At 48.4% G+C, this 18,740-nt stretch overlaps 1 protein-coding gene and 1 long non-coding RNA gene across 3 annotated transcripts; one reads left to right on the top strand and one right to left on the bottom strand.

The window, feature by feature from the left end:
* Positions 1 to 3,412: 3,412 nt before the first annotated feature.
* On the bottom strand, positions 3,413 to 7,991 carry Calcb (calcitonin related polypeptide beta). 2 transcript variants are annotated; one of them, XM_045146505.1, is made up of 5 exons: positions 7,905 to 7,991; positions 6,503 to 6,798; positions 6,099 to 6,248; positions 4,421 to 4,604; positions 3,413 to 3,734 (listed from the first exon to the last, which is right to left on the bottom strand). In XM_045146505.1, the coding sequence occupies exons 2-4, from the start codon at positions 6,586 to 6,588 to the stop codon at positions 4,445 to 4,447; spliced, it is 396 nt and encodes a 131-aa protein (XP_045002440.1). In that variant the 5' UTR covers positions 6,589 to 6,798; positions 7,905 to 7,991; the 3' UTR covers positions 3,413 to 3,734; positions 4,421 to 4,444. The 2 variants fall into 2 exon arrangements, with proteins under 2 accessions (XP_045002440.1, XP_004650899.1); XM_004650842.2 differs by having other exon boundaries at positions 6,503 to 6,597; positions 7,905 to 7,951.
* Positions 7,992 to 8,233: 242 nt separating this feature from the next.
* LOC123459551 lies at positions 8,234 to 18,448 on the top strand. Its single transcript, XR_006636332.1, has 3 exons — positions 8,234 to 8,300; positions 9,246 to 9,408; positions 17,394 to 18,448. It is a non-coding gene; the product is annotated as an uncharacterized LOC123459551 (long non-coding RNA).
* The last annotated feature ends 292 nt before the right edge of the window (positions 18,449 to 18,740 follow it).

Here is an 18,740-nt window from a genome sequence, read left to right as displayed (position 1 = left end):
CCAAAGACATAGACATGTGTCGCATTAGTTAACTAGCATGGCCAGAAATGTCATGACTTAAAACAACATATATTTGTTCTCAAGTTCTGTAGGGCAGAAGACACAGAACCTAGGTATTGCAGGTCTACGCTCCTTCCAGGGACTCTTGGGAGAATCAATGCTGGGATTCTTCCAGCTTCTAGTATTTCCCTGCCTCTGCCTTCAAGACATTGTCTCATTACGTGTCTTTTTTTCTTTTTGCTTCTTTTGGTTTTTCTAGATAGGGTTTCATTCTAGCCCAGGCTGACCTGGAATTCATTATGTCATCTCAGGGTGGCCTCGAACTCATGGTGATCCTCCTACCTCTGCATCCCAAGTGCTGAGATTAAAGGAGTGCACCACCACACCCAGCACATGTAATTTTTTAATGTGTGGGGAGGGGCTGCATGTGTGGGTGCACACTGCTATCTTTTGTTTGAGGCAGGCTCTCTCTTGCCTTGGAGCTCACAAAATAGCTTTCAGGCCAGTGAGCCCTAGGGGACCCTCCCACCTCCACCTCCTAAGCGCTGGCATTGTCACACATCACCACACACACTTGCTTTTCATGTTGGTTCTGGGAGCAAACTCAGTTCCTCATGCTTTTAAGGCAGGTGATTTACTGACCATATAAAGCTATCTCTCTAGCCTACATGTCTTCTCTTAGAAGAATTTAACCCATCTTTATAATAAGATGATCCAATCTCATTCTAAGATTATTGACTTCATTACATCAGCAAGGATTCTTTCCCAAATAAGGTGATATTTATTCCTGAATTCTAATGATGAAATATGGGCACATATCTTGAGGGTTCCTCCTTTAGTCACTTTACTTTTCATCACATAAAATTCTCTCAGTGAATGTTTATCATACCTCTACTCATAAAAATCAAAAACTAGGGTTGGAGAGAGAGCTTAACACTTAAGAAGCTTTCCTGTGAAGCCTAAGGACCTGTGTTTGACTCTCCAGGTCCCATGTAAGCCAGATAAACAAGGTGACAAAAGCGCACAAGGTCGCACGTGCACAGAAGGTGGTGCACACATCTGGAATTAGATGGCAGTGGATTGAGGCAGTGGCATGCCAATTCTCTCTTCTCTCTGTCTCTCTTTCTCATGAAAAAGAAATTACAAAAAACATCAAAAGCTAGAAAGTACCAAAGTGTCCTTTAGGTGGTAAGCAGGTAAGTGAACTGTAGTCCACCCCGCAGCATAACTCTCCTCAGCAGTATCTTTGTTAAGACATTCTGTGAAGCAAAAGAGATCAGACCCAAGACTCATATTGATTCCATTAACCTGATATTCTGGGGAAGTTGAGCCCATGCGGATGGACAACAGGACGGTTGTCAACAGAGCCCGAGGGCTCAGGCAGAGGTAGACTACTGTGTAGGGGAGCAGGGGACTTGGGAGAGTGATCTAGCTGCTTTATGTTCTTGTTGTGGCCATTACATGACTCAGCAGATTTGACTACAGAGCTGTACACCAAAAAGGAATGAGCTTTTTAATCTGTAAACTTAAAAATCCACAAATCTAAAATGAGATCCTATATTGGGACTCAGCCAGTCATATTTTCAGCCAGTCATATTTTCATTGGCCAGCTGAATGCCTTTAGGACTCTCATTTAGTGGGACAGGTCCTAAAAGGAAACAAGTCAGCAGGAGGAAGAATATGTCTTCTAATTCTGATCTCTATTTCCATCAGCATCACCCACATCAACCATAGAGTTGCTTATTTCTAGCAGTAAAATTATTCCCAGTTCCCAGCATGGTTTGGGTTTTCCAGACTCCTAGAGTAGCCTTACTATACAGACCCCCCCACCAAGGATCTCAGTATCTGGGGGTCCTCCTCCAAGGTTGTCAGTTTTAATTATCCCAGCTCTTCTCATGGTTCCTGGCCTTGTGGATGGTAACTACTCTCTATGTGTCAACCTCTGCATATCCTCGTGTTCACTTGGGGGTTAGGGGCACTCTAAAACCTGGTTAGAACATTCCCAGTACTCAATACTTTCTGTTAGAATGACTGATGTAGCTCTCCCCCGCAACTAGAAATTAACTCATGGAAAGCCAAAGTTCTTCCCTAGCCCTGTAGAGTCCTGTAGAATCTATCCTCCCCATTTCATCTTGGGTCTCACCTCCTTTCTCTTCCCCATCACTCAATCTAGGTCTGACTGTCAATTCTACGTGTCAAACCGCACCATGCAATCCTGGGAATCCAGAATGTGGGAAGCTAACAACTATATAATATGGTCTCTCCAACCAATACATTGCAAAGAAAAAAGGAAAAACATATAGGGGTGACCTCTAGAAAAGTGAAAGATGATCCTAAAGCTATCAATCAGAGGCAACTTGAGGATATAGTATTCACACATACCTAGAAAGAACAAGGGGACTTGAACCATGACTGCATTGTGATAGGAAAAAACTAGGAAATTATTATGAACGTATTGTAGTTGTTGCATGGGATCTGGTTATGCTTAGAGTCCTCCCCACTTAGAAATGCATGATGAAATACTTATAGACTGATATAACAACACAAAGTAGGTTATAAGTAACTGTAGCCCCACTAACCACTGATCATCCCTGAAGCCAAGTAAGGGGGACAAAGAATTCATTATATAAAAAGTAAGTTATGTAGGTTTAACATTTTCTAGGTGGTATTTCCAAAAGTTAGAGGTCTACCATGTCAGGCAGGAGGGCCAATGAATAGCTCACAAATCTCTGGAAAACTTCACAATTCGTAAAGCATACAGTGTGGTCGTTCCAAATGCAACCTCTTGAATCCAACGAGGGTTTGCCGGTGCTCCTTGGTGTGACCTTACACTTCATCTCTCCCTGCCTGCTTCCTCAGAGGTGAGTATCTCCCTGTGGGCTCGCTGCGAAGATTGTTAGTTCACAGATAGAAAGTGCTGTCTTAGAACATCAGGATCATGATTACTACTCAAAAAATATATATTAATACTGGATTGGAAAGGTAGCTTAATGCTAAGGTGCTTGCCTGTGAAACCTAAGTACCCAGGTTTGATTTCCCAGAACCCAAGTGGCGCCAGTGTCGGGAGTTCATCTACAGTGGCTAGAGGCCCGGGCATTCCCATATTCATGCATTCATTTGTTCATTCATTCTCTCTGTATATCTCTATATACTCCCTCTCTTTCAAATAAATAAATATTATTACCACTATTATTATTGTTAGTATTACTATTATTATTACACAGGAAAACAAACTGAAATGAACCATGAGGGACTTGAAACGAATGTATCCAAAATATGTTTTAATCTTGATGAAGTTCACAAATGGTATGATTTTGACATTTCCTTAAGCAAACTGAACAATCATGTTCTTAGACATCAAGGCACAGCATGACCATGACCAGTGTCCCCAGAGGCTACAAGAGGCAGTGATTTCATGTCTCCCCTAAGACTAAGCACAGCTGCCGTGGTCAATGGGGTGGCTCTCAGAGAACCAGTTCTGTTTGCTACTAGAGAAGCCAGTGGGGTATGCCATCACATTGACTGGAAAGAGACTCAAATATAAAAAATGACGCACAACAAATACAGAGTTAGCTTGTTTTACATTCAGTTTCATTCCTTTCAAGTGACAAAGGTGCTTATTTTTTTTTTCCAGTATCTATTAGGTTGCAAACATATGTATCTTCCATGAGGCCTTCTCACCAAGTTGTTGTCAACAGAAATTATGGAAGTGGCGAGCTCAGCTTCATAGTAACCTGAGAAGATAGAGGAAGTGGAAGAAGAAAAGGAAAAAAGATAAGGGAAAGAAGTAGAAGATGAGAGGACAATAATCCCCCTTATCACAGGAAAAAAAAAAACAACTCTAACTTACATATGTGGCTCTTCCACTAAACAGGCCCCGTGAGCTATGGATGTGGATTTATGGAAGCTTTCAAGGTAAATAAGACAAAATAGCTCAACTGTTCCTGTTTGTGTTGGTGGTGCAGGGATGGTAGCAGGTCCCATAGCCACCCTACCATTTGAAGGATGGAGACAGGAGGACCAGGAGTTCAAAGTCAACCTGGGCTGCTTGACCCTGTCTCAAAAGTTATTGGCAGTGGTATGCTTATAGCTCTCTAGCCTGAATCTCTGAATACCAACCAAAGGCAGTGCACTTCTGAACCTGGGCTCATGACAGAGGTCTGGCCTTTTGTAAGGTGTGCAGATGCCTTTCTTCCTAAACCCTATCAATATTTTTCTTTATTTCTCTTCTTAGAAAAAGAAAAAGGCTCTGAGTCTCTCAAAGCTGCCTGTCTTGCCATTTTGACTTCAATGTCAAAGTCATTTTTTTAGGAAGAACTACCTTGGGAGAAGAATGGCATTAGAGGGAGGAAACCTGAAGGACTTACCAACCATGGTCAGTGGATTTCCAAAGCCCCTTCCTCCCCCAAGCCCTGCCCACCTTCCTCCAGGAGCCATGAGCAGATCAGGCTTGAAGGGCCCTGCGGCGCCGGCCAAAGGCTTCTGAGCCTACGTCGGTGGGCACAAAGTTGTTCTTCACCACACCTCCAGATCTGCTCAGCAAGCCTGCCAGCCGATGGGTCACACAGGTAGCGGTGTTGCAGGATCTCTTCTGGGCAGTGACACTGGTTTGCAGGATGAAGGAAGAAGAGAAAAGGGCCTGTTGGTGAGAGGCTGAGGGGAAGAGCCTGTCCCAAGGGAACTCCGTAAAGCAAACAGCATTCCTTTGATATTCCTTTAAGTGTGTTTCTCCTCCTAAGTACAATTACTGGAGCTGTAAGGATGTGACCTGGCAGTCTTTGCCAGAAGCTCTAACCAAAAATCATCATAATAAATAAGTAAATAAACCATCAACCCTTCCTTGAAAGAAGTTCAGAAAAGAGTGATTGCCTGGTCCTCCCCTGAAGTGCTTGCCTGCTCCTGAGCATGCTACCTGCTGTGTTAGCTGGGTTGTGGAGACGGCCCACCAAGCCCTATACCGGCCAAGACCACCTCTAAGCATAGGCTTTTGCTGGTCCCAGCCTTGGAGGTGGAGCAGAGCAATGACCACCTCAGCTCAGCTCCTTTCAGGAAAACAGACTTATCAAGTGGCCAGGTCAGAGCCACTGACTTATTTCCATGTTCAGAAGCTCTGCCATGAACTTGTCTGAAGGCTCGGGAAGGTTCTCTCCCTGTCTTACCTCAAATCTGATCTATGGCTCTGTTCTCTTCCTTTCCTGAGATCACAAACATTTGCAGTCATGGGCAAACGCCTCCAAACGCCCCCAAGACCAGCTTGCAGAGCAATCAGAGAGGAGCCCACATGCAACAAGTTCAAAAAGAGGAACAAAAAAGGAAACCAGGCAGGGTGTGGGCCGGTGGGGAGAAGCTCACTTGGTCCCTGCAACCATCGCAGAGGGAGAGCAGTGGCCCCTCTGCAAAGCCACTGGCTATGTTTTTCCTGTAATTCTTTTTTTCTGTGTAAGAGGAGGTAGGCACGGCATTCCGGTCCTGTGTGTGCGTGTGCAGCTCAGGCACTGGGGAGGGCTGCAGCCGGCCAGGGGATTTGTGGCATTCCACGAGCTCTTGAGTCCTTCGTGCTTGGCAGGGGTTGTTAAGGGTGCTTGCAGGTTGGCACATGCTTCTCCACCCGCAGCGCTGGAGCCAGGCCGGGGCTGCTCTGTCTGCAGGCTCAGGGCTCACAGGGAGCTGGGGCTGCAGAAAGGTGCTCTCGCTGGCCACTTGCGTATCTCCACAGATGTCCTACACCTACCTTGGGCTCTGCTCTACCTGTCTCTGCCCTCTTTCCCCTCACTACAGAGGCTTCCCCTTCACCTCGCAAATATCAAATGAAGACTTCTTGCAGGTATAAAAACACACGTGCAATTTCGAAAGCCTTCTGAGATACTGAATCCATCCACTGGGCTCCACACTTATCAATCCCAATTCATCCGGTGCTGAGATGTCTCCCCAGTGCTGCAAGACTAACTCCACATCTCCTCATATCCTGGCCCAATAATTTTCAGAAATTATTCTTTTTAATGGGTCTAACCCCAGTCCCCAAGTCACACCAGGACCTCTGACTTCCATGGAGGCCTGCTGGACTGCGACCCAGGATGTCTCCAGGAGAGGGGCCCTACCTGGAGCCCTCGGCCTCCTGCTCCTGCTGCAGCTCCAGCTCCAGCTCCCTGACCTTCCTCTGCAGGTAGCTCTGCGCCAGTGCAGCCAGCAGGAGGCCCACATCCTCCTCCCTGAAGGTGGTCTGGTCTGGACTGCTTTCCAAGGGTGACCTGCAGAGGTGAAGCAAACTCAGTGCAGATTCTGATCGTATGTCAGCCTCCTCCTCTCTTTTCCTTGTCCTGCTTCCCCTTGGCTTGTGGCTGCCCTGCTTCCCAATGAGGTCACAAGGACGAGGGTCCACCGAGGACTCTGACTCACCAATAGGCAAGTGGGATTCCAGAGCCACAGAGCTGTCTGATCTCAGGGACAGCAGGAGGGAAACGATACAGAAGAAAAGAGAAATAGAAATTTCAGGCTGACTTACCTGAAAGGTGCTGCCTGGAGGCCACACACCTGGCACAGGAGCAACACGCTGAGAGCCAGGAAGGGGGAGAGCTTCGGGAATCCCATGACACCTCTCTGTGAAGGGGGATGACGTTACCACCGCCGGTACCACAGACCTGGGTTCCACTAGTCCTGCTTCCACCACTACTGACAGGTGACAGGTTACTCCAGTCTCTGTTTTCCCAAAGGGGTGCTGTGCATCTCACAAGAGACTGCAGTGAGCTTGGTGAAGTGGAAGCAGGTGGAGGAGGGATGGACTTGGTTTGGTTTTCTGTTCTGCAGTAGGACAGGAAGAAGCCACATGCACCCATTTGCCCACTCACATAAGGGTGTGTGTGCATTCTCTCTCTCTCCCTCTCCCCCCCCCCTCTCACACACACACCCCTCTTGCACTGATCTGTGCAGAAATCAAGAGCACCCCAGACCTCCCTTGATGCAGACTTGCCAGCCTATGGCTCTCTGTCTTCTAGCTGACGTTTTTAGAACCACCTTTTCTGCAGAAGGCAGCCCGGGAAAGAGGAGAAGGCAGATGGCAGAAGAAAGCTCCCCCCATCTGAGGACTGGGGAGATTTGTAAGGAGTGGGTTACAGATGACCCAGAACTGCAGGCGAGCAGTTTAGAAACAGTGCTGGGGGAGTGCTATCCAGCAGGACTGGGGCTCCTTGGTCTAGGAAGGACACAGACTGCAAGGTACTCCCACCCCAAACTTGGGGAGGACCCTGCATGCACACCCCACAATGCAATCCGCTCCGGAGCTACAGACATGCCTGGGTGGCTTGTGGCTTGTTCAGAGTCTTAGGGGTGCTCAGTGTTCCAGTCACTCTAGTTGGGAGAAAACATTAGGAGTGCTCGCCCTGCCTGAGCCCAGGGGCTGTAAGTAGGAGGGAGTGGCCCTGGAGCGATGGAGAGAATGGCAGGGGAAGAAAGCAAGCTAGATAGAGCGGTGGCTCTCGCTGCAATCCCAGCACTGGGGAGGCTGAGGCAGGGGGGTTATTGTGAGTTCAAGGACAGCCTGGACTACAGTGTGAGAACGTGTCTCAAAAAGAAAAAGGAAAAGGGGAGACAGGAAGGAAGGAAGGAAGGAAGGAAGGAGGGAAGGGAAGGGAAGGGAAGGGAAGGGAAGGGAAGGGAAGGGAAGGGAAGGGAAGGGAAGGGAAGGGAAGGGAAGGGAAGGGAAGGGAAGGGAAGGGAAGGGAAGGGAAGGGAAGGGAAGGGAAGGGAAGGGAAGGGAAGGGAAGGGAAGGGAAGGGAAGGGAAGGGAAGGGAAGGGAAGGGAAGGGAAGGGAAGGGAAGAGGGAGGAGAGAGGGAGGAAGGAAAGGAACGCTGGGGCTGATGGAGAGGCAGGTCTGCGTGAGCAGAATCAGAATTGGGAATTCCTCACCTGATGACGCGAGTGTCAGGACAGCAGGAGCGGCGGCTCCACCGCAGAGAACACCGCAGCGGTTTCAGTGGACGCCGCGTCCAGGGCTCCTGCGCTCTTATCCCCGGGATGTCGGAGGACGGTCCCCGCCAGCCCTCTCGGCCAATCCAAAGTGCCCGGGACCGGCCAATCAGAGCGCCGACCGAGTGCGAATGGCGTCATAGCTCTGGCCACCGACCGGAGGGGACCGTTGGCTCCCGCTGCCTTTGGCCTTGAGGTCATTGCTAAGGAGCTGGGGGCGGGGGAAGGACTGAGAAAGAGTGGGATCTGCCCAAAAGTAGGGGCAAGTTAGGGAAAGTTTGGAGGCACCTCCGACGCCAGAACTCCGACCTTGCACCTCCCGAGCCCCGCCACCTGGTGAGAGCGCTCGGGGTTTGGAGCCCAGGACTGGGTGTGGATTTTCTGTTCTGTGGTAGGACTGGGAGAAGCGACCCGCACCCATTTGCCCGCTCACACAAGGGCATTCTCTCTCTCCCTCTCCCCCCCCACCCCCGTCTCTCTCTCTCTCACACACACACACACACTTATCTGTGCAAGTCAAGAGCACCCCAGACCTCCCTTGGTGCAGACTTGGGCTCTGGAGGACTTCTGCAGAAGTAGCCAAAAAGAATGAATGTCTGGTGGGGGTAGGGGGAGAGGATCGGCATGCTCCTGGCCCGCTGGTCCCCCAAAGCCACTCACTCCCTAGCGCCTGGGACCCTCGGAGTGCGGCTCACTCCCCGGCCCCTCTGACGCGGGTACACACAGAACGCGATTGCGGAGAGGGCTGAGCAGGCTCCGCCGGCTCCAGGGTTCCGCACCCCTCCTCCCGCGCCCATTTTCTCCAAGCACCGGACTGTGGTTTTAGCACGTTTCGTCCCAACCCAGGACTAGAGGCGGCTGTGCCCAGGCCTCCCCTCTCCTCCCGAATCTCCTCCCACTGCTCGGCGGAGACCCGGGGTGCCTGCGCTCCCCGAGTGCTGCAGCCCAGGGCACCATTGCGGACTTTGAAACCCGCTCGGTTACGGTTGCCCACCGGCAGGTGGGCATCGAGAGATCTAGCTTAGCTGGAATCCTGCTCCCTCGCTCCCTCCCTCCACATTCCGGGGCAGTCTCCTGCCTCCGGAACTCTGCGCGCGCACTAATTCCAAGTAACGGCCATCAGACTGGAAAGCAATCCCCCCGCACGTTTCTGCTCTGGCAAACCCGGGCGTCTAACGCTCAGACGTATAAAAGTCACTTCCCACTTCCTTCCCCAGCATGCACACCCGCTGGCTAACGCGCATGCACGCAACAGAACCCAGCGTCTCTCTTTTTGCCTAGGGAAGGCCCAAGTCTTGAAGCCCACGTTGCCAGCTCACCTGTTCCTGGGGATGACCCAGCCGTGCCCAAAGGACCTGCAGAGCATGGGAGTGGAGATGGCGCGAAGCGAGAGGAGGCCATGCGCTTCAGGGCTTCAGGCTTGCCCTGCGACCTTTGATTAGAGGTACCAATGGGCGCCCAAACCCACCCAGCCTTGGGGAAGCCTAGCGCCCTGCTGGGGGGGGGGGACGGGGGAGCGGGGAGCAGCCAGAGACTCCCAGGGTGCCCACTGCTGATACTGCGTGTTTTTAGGAGTAAGAAAAAACCCTCAGGCTAGGTTCCTTGGCTCATTTCTCCATGTCCCAGGACCCAGCTAATGAGGCAGGGATGAGTTAGCCTATAGCCAGATGGACCTCCCCTTGCCCAGGTCCAAAAACAGAGTGCTGAAGTTTCAGGTAAGTCCCGCTGGTTCTGCAATCCTAGTGCCAGGAGACAGGATGGGCGGCAGCTGTGTCTTACCCAGCAAGGTAGCTTTGCACCTCCAAAGGAGTTCAAATTTGCCGCAAACCGACCAGGAAAGTTTGGCGATGGCATTCAGAACCCCCCTCTCGTTTCCAAGATAGGGTCTCAGTCTGGTCCAGGCTGACCTGGAACACAGTCCGTAGAGCAAGGCTGCCCTGGAATTCTTGGCAGTCCTCCTACCTCAGCCTCTGTGATAATGGTATCAAAGGCCTGCACCTCCAGGCCCTGCAAGGCAGCCGCTCCCTACGGTGTTAATCTATAATAAGAGGGTCTCCCAACCCCAGTAACCCTCACATTCCCACCACTGCATTTGGGGTCTGGCAGAGCTGGTAGTCTAGTAGCTCCAAGCAGCACTGTCCTCCACAGGCTCTGGGGCACCAGGGTATGAAGAGGATGGAGCAGCCAAGAGTAAAGGTCCAGAAGACCTCACAGCCTGAGAACCCCAGTTCTCAGCCTCACCCAGTAGTCCCTCAGGGACTCAGGCAGGTCCCACAAAGCCCATGAGGTACATAAGAGTCTGACTGGTGTTTAGCCCCCTGAGGAACTTCAAAAACTCTCATTGGGAAGAGCTCTAAACCTTCAAGATTAGACACAAAGAAATAAGCTGGCAAGGTCTCCAAAGGCCTAAGGACTTGTCAAAAGTATTGAGATGGCAATCTGCTCCACTCCACCAGCAAGCCAGGTGGCCCACATCCCTGTACAGAGCTTCAAACTAGGGTAGAGGAGGGGCAGTTTCTATAAAGGCCACAGGCACATCTCTGGCCTCTGACAAGAGTAAGTTCAGCTGGTTAAGCCAGATGCTTATCTTCCTGGGTACTCCATGGGGCTTGTTCTTTTACCTTCTAGAACCTGAATGCTTTGACCTAGTTTTTTTTTTTTCCCCCTCCCTGAGACTTTTAGGCCAGTGAATGGTGCAAAGTAGAACCACAGCAAATAATGTGAAGTCAGAAAGAGCGAGACAGTGGATGGATGGGTGGGTGGATGGATGGACAGCTGTCTGGGGCTATTTGCCTAAGAATCAGACAATACATCCATGACCAAACTGAACTGGGCTGATCCAAAGAAGCCCCTCTTTTTTTCATCTGAACAGAGATTCAGTGTCCTGGTGAAAACTTTCTGGAATCTAATGCCAGCAGAAGTGCTGATGGCTTCTCTTCAGGAGAGTCCTCCAGCTTGAAAAGCAAAACAAGGCAATTTTTCCCAGCCCATCCTTGAATTATATTAGAGAGGGAATGAGAAGAAAAGTCAGCCAGATAATTTGCTTTCCAAATTGAGAAAATTGCATCTTGATTTCCCTGGAACTGGTCTGAGATTCAGTCCATCTCCCATCAACCCAACTAGCATAAGGATTTACATGCAATTGTTTCCTAAGAACATATTTTGCCTTTACATAATCTTGTAAATATTCTGATGCTCAGCTTAAGTATTTTTTTTTTAATTTTGAAAAGGGTTGCCTTGAAATTTTAGGGGGAAAAAGGTTCCCTGCATTCAAGATTTTGAAGTTTTAAAAAAAATTTATTTATTTGTAAGCAGAGCATGACAGCAAAAGAGAGAGAGAGGGAGATAGGAAAGGAGAGAGTGAGAGAATGGGTGTGCCAGGGCATAGTGCCACTGCTAACCAACTCCAGAAGCATGCATCACTCTGCGCATCCAGCTTCATGTGGGTACTGGGAAATCAAATCCCAGCCACTGGGCTTTGCAGGCAAGCACCTTAACAAGCACCTTAACCTCTGAGCCATGTCCCTGGTCCAGGCTGTTTTGAAGGGTTTTTTTTTTTTTCATTATAAAAGTTTTATTTTTGCAGTTGTTGAATACTCAGGCCAAGATTATTAATGATACTGTCTATAACTTATATGCCTTTACTGATGTTTTCATCGGCATTTCAGCTCGAGAAGCAAGTACTTTATCCATTGAAACATCTCCTTATACACTTCATGATTTTTTTCTTTTGGCAAGCCCAACAGACTGGCCTTTTTTTTTTTTTTTTTAATGTGAGGGACCCAGAGCCAGAGCAAGAGAGAGAGAGAGAACTGGTGCACCAGGGCCTCCAGCACTGCAATTAAACTCCAGACACATGTGCCACCTCGCACGCATGTACGAGCTTGCACGTTTGCATTGCTTTGTGCATCTGGCTTATGTGGGATCTGGAGAGCAGAACATGAGTCCTTAGGTTTCACAGACAAGTACCCTAACCACTAAACCACCTCTCCAGCCCTCATTGTTTTGAAGTTTTTAAAAGATATCTCAACTAGCTATTTTCTTAAAACATTTCCTAGGAAAAAAATAGTCCATAGCAGGGAGTTTCCTTCAGTCAGTATATTTATTGATGACCTACTATGTGCAGAGCATTGTTATAGACAGGAACTCATAAGAAAAGAAAATGCCTACCTATCTGGTGCTTGTATTACAGTGATGGACTTAACAAGAGTCCCTCCCCTAATAAATGTGCCCTACCTAATCCTGGCTCTCAATATAGTAATGCCACCTGTTTGTCAAATAAGCATTCATGGTATACATTAAAAAGTGGTCCTAAGAGAGCCAGGCAGCGGTGCTTGACTGCATTTCTTTGCAGATTTATGCTAACTTGGTCATTTCCTCTGCATCGCCTAGTTTTCTGTCTGCCTACCCCTTGCTTATCCCTTTGCCGGGGTCCCGTCTGCTCTTCATTGGTTGGTCCTTTCTCTGAAGAAGCATGTTCACCATGACTGATGGCTTTCCTCAGAAGAATTCTAGGCTGGAAATAATTTCCACAGTAATTTTTTTTAAATATTTTTATTTATTTATTTGAGAGAGAGAAAGGCAGAGAAATAGAGAGAATGTGTGCTCCAGGGCCTCCAGCCACTGCATTTGAACTCCGGATGCATGAGCCCACTTGTGCATCTGGTTTACATGGGCCCTCATGACTCAAACCAAGGTCCTTTGGCTTTGCAGGCAAATGCCTTAACTGCTAAGCCATTTTCCCAGCCCTCCACAGTAAATTTTGAACACATTCTCCACTGTCTTCTATCTCCAAGGTGGTTCCCTTTTCTTTTTGTTGTTGTTACAGGATCTCTGACTGTCATGTCAGTAGGGTTCTGAAGTGTCACGGTAACATGCCTTGGTGGGGAAGTTTTGTTTGTTGCTGTGAGTCCACAGGAAATACTTGCCATCTGGATTGAATGTCCTTCACGAGGAGATTTTCTTGCTTTCTTTAAGAATCTACTCCTTTTGCTTCTGTTCCTCCTGCGGCCTTCCCTTCATTCTTTCCTGCAAGGTGTTTCTGCTGTTCAAATTTATGTTATTAAAATCTCTTTGACTACATTTTTTTTTTTGCAGCATCGCCTCTTGGGGCCTCTTACTTCGATGGGTGGAGCATCTCTGTGCTCGCTCTCCGAGGCTAATGGCAATAGATTATTTGTTCCTTTCTTTACTCAACTCAGGTGGCTGCATTTTCCCTTTTTCACCCTCTTTCATTGCTGATTTATGTTACGAGGGAAGCAACCCAGTGCTGACCAGTAAGGGTGGCAGAGTTGCCTGGATATGTGCTTCAGTACCAAGTGATTGGATGACCATGTCGTGAGGACAGCCCCAAAGTAGCACTAGCTGTAATCTCCTCTGCTGGTTTTTGATCGCCCTGAGAGGAGCCCTTCACTGTCTTATGTGAAGAGGCAGGTGGAGGTTGGGATGAATAATAACTGTGAATAAGGAAGGGAGTTAAGAGACTGCCATTTGCCAGGGTAATCCTTCAGGCATTTTGGGGACTCAAGAGCAATGAGAGAGAGAGGGGGGGAAAGAGAGAGAGAGAGAAAACACTCCCCCCTTTAAAGGTTTTGCAGTTATTCCTGCTTTGGACCCATTCTACAGCACCACCAACAGAGGTAACCCGAGGCTCGAGGCCCTCAGGTCTTGGAGGTGCTAGCATCCCAATGTCGTCCTTTAGTGGACTAGATTTTACACCAGAAATACAGTTTTACACTGCTTTCCTTTCCGCCACACCCAATGAAAAGACTGACCTAGGGTTGGAGGGATGGCTTAGCGGTTGAGATGTTTGCCTGCAAAGCCAAAGGACCCAGGTTCAAGTCCCCAGGACCCACGTTAGCCAGATGCACAAGGGGGCACACATGTCTGGAGTTCATTTGCAGTAGTTGGAAGCCCTGGTGCACCCATTCTCTCTCTCTCCCTCTCTCTGTGTGTGTCTCTCTCTCCCTCTTTTTCTGTCAAATAGATAAATAAATAGAAATAAAATACTTTTTTTAAATTCTAAAATCAAAAGATCAGCCTAGCAGCAGGAGACCCAGGCTTCACAGAACCTTCCAACGAACCTTGGTCCCTAGGCACTCTGCCTCAAGGAACCCACTACTCTTCACAAGCCACCTGCCTGGAGGCTGCTCTCCTCAAAGCCCAGAGAAAGAGGGTTGCCAACATCAAACCAGCAGAAGTCCCTTCTAGAGAATATTTTTAGATTTGTTCGCGCCTGCCAGAAAATGAGCAAAGAATGGTGGCCCAGGCCCAAGCTGGTCACTCTGAGAGGTGGGCCGTCTCAGCGAGTGACGTCAGGAATTACTCAGGCTGGTTCCTCTGAAATAATTAAAATTCTCTCCTGGCCCAGACTTACAGGACCCAAACTGACTCCCTCCCTCCCTGGATCTGACAGCATCACTCCACACTGCAAAAGAGATGGAAATAGAAACCCTTAAAACTTCCTTGTAATGCCAATTAGAGCAAAATGTCCTTCAAATGGTGTTCTCAGACAATAGGCATTTTGCTAAGGTAAATTCACAGGTAGGAAACATACTGGAAAAACACACCTTTAAGAAGACATCCATGCATGGGAAACCTCTTAAAATGCAGGACAGTTTCTTCATAATCTTCTCTGGATGACTCACCGCCTCCATCACAAGAGCACCAGTCATAGGGTGCTGTGTCCTGGGCGTTTGTGTTCACACCACTGACCCCACAGCTGGGCTTTGGTGATCCTGGTTCACTGTTCACAGCAGTTCACTTCCTTCCTTACAGAATCTCAATATCAGGTTTTTGAGTTTGATGGTTTCTTCTAGGCATCTGCCTTCTGGCTCCAATTTCAGTCTAGATGAATTTTCATCTTCAAACTAATGCCATCAGAAAAATGATGGAATTGTGTTCAACAGAAGTGGCTAGAGCACTCCAGAAGTAAGGAGGGTTACGGGAAGGCTCTGAGTACCTTCTCCCATGAGCGATTCTAGAAAGCTCTAATGCACCGACATGGGACAGCCACTCAAAGGCCCTTTCCTATCTTGTGTAGTCCTTAGCTGTAACCTACAGAAAGGAATGTTCAGATATACAGATGTTTCTATGAGTTTTTTTTTCAGTCTTTCTATGATGTTAAAGAAATTTGCAAATCAAACATTTTTTTAAAAGGGCTAGACAGATGGCTTAGCGGTTAAGCACTTGCCTGTGAAGCCTAAGGACCCGGGTTCGAGACTCCATTACCCAGGACCCACGTTTGCCAGATGCACAAGGGGGCACATACGTCTGGAGTTCATTTGCAGTGCTGGAGGCCCTGGCGTGCCCATTCTGTCTCTCTCTTTTTCTGCCTCTTTCTCTGTCTGTTGCTCTCAATAAATTTAAAAAAAAAAGTTAATTAATGAAAAAAAGAAATTTGCAGGCTGGGCACGTGGCTCAGTGGATAAAGTGCTTGCTGAACAAGCATAAGGATCTAATCTCATCCCAGAGCCCACAGAAAATAGCCAAGCATGCTGGGAAGGCAGAGACAGGGAGATCTCTGGGACTCACTGGTCAGACAGCCTAGCTTACTTGATGAGCTCCAGGCCAGTGAGAGACGCAGTCTCAAGAGAAGATAGAGGGTACCTGAAACAACACCCAAGGCTATCTTCTGACCTCCACATGCATGTTCACACACATCACCTGTGTACCCACATACACACATGGTCCTGCACTCACACAAGTGTGCATATGCATGCATGTGCACACACACACAGACGTGTGTGCACACACGCTCACCAAGAAGTCTGACATAGACTATAAATTTAAAAGGACATCCTTCATGACAGTGTTATCCCATATTCCACAGCAAAGAACTAGACTTGGTGGTCAGTAGCTATTGTGGGTCTTGGGCATGTTAGATAGCTAGCAAAACCAAAGAGCAGCAACGTTTGTTTTACTTCTTTTTTCTTCATTTTTTTTTTTATGTGAGAGAGAACAAGAGAGAAAGAATTGGCACGCGAGGCTCTGCAGCCACTGAATCAAACTCCAGACATGTGCATCACGTTGTGCGCCCGGCTTAAGTGGGCTCTGACGAGTCAAACATGGGTCCGTAGGCTTCACAGGCAAGTGCCTTAGCCACTGAGCCATCTCTCGAGCCTCATCTCATTCTTAGTGTCTTTTCCCCCACGGTATCAAGACAGTACTTGGCCTCTTAGGCCTCGATCCAGTTTTCTGCCTGTTCAACTGCAGTAGCCGATGAGCACATCTGCTGTGGCAGAACTTAGAAGTCGAACTGGAGCTAAGGCCGAAGCTTCCATCCCGCTGTCTAGTTCCACGGTGCTGGAAGGCAGCTCACCCAGCAGTGAGGGCAACACTGACCCACCAGGCAAGACATGTCCTCTTGTGAAATAGTGGCATGACTGCTTGAACTTGAGGCCTGTTCCACAGGACAGAATTCATGTCTGGTAGTGAAAATAATGTCAAAAGCTCATGGCTAGTGGACATAGGTCCTAGGATAGAACCTACTAATTATATTGTGAAATGAATGTATTGTCAACCTTCATCCTAAATATTTCTCTTTATAGCCCCATATCAGTTCTGTTCTCAGCCCTGGTCAAGAAGGCATCCCGCACCCCTGACACTGGGAGGCAATTAATGCAAGTGCTTGTCCCTGCACATGGACCCCGTCCCCCCCAGAGCTCAGAGAACTCTGGGGAAGACAGCATAGAAAGGATGTGAGAGCTGGAGGAAGGGGAGGAGTGCTGTGCAGCTCTGGCACCCGGGCATGGCGAGGCTGGCACACGTAGGAATTCCCAGCAGCTGTGGTCACCTGCGCAAGAGCTGCACGTGGCGGGGCAGCAGACTCTGCTATGGATACGGAGGTCACTGCCTTCCCTAAGTGACTAATGGGGCTTAAAGGTTGCCGGGGACAGGGAGTTACTCTCTTCTGAGGCACAGACACTGGTGAGCGATGAGAAGTCGTACAGTAGAAGTGAATGGGGAAAAAGGATGATACTATGGATTGCATTTGATCAAGATACAATATATATGTATGAAGATGTAAAAATGTTTTTAAAAGGATAGTCATATTGAATCATTTCCATTCTGACACTTCTCCATACAATTAGGATAAAACTGAAAATACTTTCCATGCTGCTTCTGAAAGTTCTGTGATCTAGCTCCTGTCTACCTTTCCAAGCCTCATCTCTCTTCACCCATAAACCCACGCTGGCTTTGTGATGAGTACTTGAACTCATATGCCAAGATTCCTCACCCAAGGGCCTTTAGCCTTGCTCCTCCTTCTCCCACATTGCGTCACCGCCCCTGCTTTTGTGTCTGAATCACTGATGAGTGAGGCCGAGTGACTCCTCAATTTACAGCTGAAATGTCCGTATTATCAACTTAAAAAGAATCTTGGCTAGCTGACCATCCTTCATCTCTAACATTACTGTACTTCCTTTACAGAACTTCCAGTTTTTGAAGTTACACTGTAAAATGTACTTACTTGCTCCTCCACCAGGAAGTAGACTCATTGAGGGCAGTCATCTTGAACACCTTTGTCATTACTATATCCCTGTGGTGGTTTGACTATACCTAGTTCCCCATAGCCTCATAATTAATCCCCAGCCTGTGGAACACTGGGGAGCTCAATTCTTGCTGGAGTAAGTTTGTCCCTGGGGGCACACCTTAGGGTGTAATAGCCCAGCCCTGCCTGCCCCACTCAGAGCTTGCTCCCTCTCCTTCCCCCCTCCTGCTGTGCAGAAGTGACACTTGGCTCTCTGCCCTTGCCATGCTTTCTCTGTCATGAGGAAACATCCCTTCAAGATGATCAGCCAGAAACAAACTCTTCCCGTTCATAAAGCTGCATCTGGCTGGGTGTTCTGTCCCAGCAACGAGAAAATAACTGCTCCAATCTCTGAAACACAGAACCGTGTCCAGCACCAAGGTCAGGGTCACAACATCTGAAGACTAGGGGAAATGAATGAATGGAGTTTCAGCTCAGAGTGCAAATGGGGCTGGAGTGAAGGCAGCACCCACAAAACTGAAGCCTAGAGATACAAAGCATGAAGCAGGGTTTGAGCTGAGCCCAACCTGCATGGGAGGGGCAGATTCCAGCTGACATATGGACTGTACTAGCATTAGGACAGCCATTCAGAAAAGGGGACCCTCAAGGTCATTGCCTTCGTTTAACAGTAATAAGGTCATCCCACCCTTCTGTGACATGGGTGTTCGGCGAAATTTGAGCAGAGGGACAGTGTTTCACATCAAGTAGTGTGGATGATGACCACATGAAAGACCACTGCAGGCTGTTCTCAAAACATCTCCACATCATTACCTCAGCCCCCTTGAACTCCCCTATGCCTGCCCTCGCTTAGCCCGTGACTCACAAGTGCCCTGTGGCAGAAGAAGTCCAGCAGAGAGCAAAGCCCTTGCCTTACCTTCCTTTTAGAGACCTTTAATGTTCCCATGTGTCATTTCATAATTGAGATTGTCAATTAGTCGCCTCATCTTTGATCCTGCTTCCCATTCTCCCAGCTAAACTCAACCTTCAGCCCACACAATGGAATTTGATAAAATGAGGTAACAGTTTTTCTGTGTGAGTCACTCCAGCTGATTGTGCTCAGAGAGCACTGTGAGGTGAGCAGCCAGAGCCCAGGCAAGTGTTTCAACCATCCAAGAACTGGCAATAGGCCCAGGAGACACTCACCTGATGATGGACTGGCCGGATGAGGCCTGGAGGAAACAGTTGAGAACAGCCACAGAAAGTCTCTTGGCTCATGCACAGCAATGCTCTTCTCAATTAAAAACGTT

This window comes from Jaculus jaculus, chromosome 3 (assembly GCF_020740685.1).
Source record: "Jaculus jaculus isolate mJacJac1 chromosome 3, mJacJac1.mat.Y.cur, whole genome shotgun sequence".
NCBI classification, from domain to species: Eukaryota; Metazoa; Chordata; class Mammalia; order Rodentia; family Dipodidae; genus Jaculus; species Jaculus jaculus.
This window is presented reverse-complemented; position numbering and strand designations above follow the sequence as displayed.

Coding starts and splice junctions, on each gene's coding strand:
- Calcb (XM_045146505.1), bottom strand. CDS start 6,588: ATGGGATTCCCGAAGCTCTCCCCCTTCCTGGCTCTCAGCGTGTTGCTC. Junction 6,249..6,502: donor CTCCAGGCAGCACCTTTCAG/GTAAGTCAGCCT, acceptor TCACCTCTGCAG/GTCACCCTTGGAAAGCAGTC. Junction 4,605..6,098: donor CAGGAGGCCGAGGGCTCCAG/GTAGGGCCCCTC, acceptor CCTGCAAACCAG/TGTCACTGCCCAGAAGAGAT.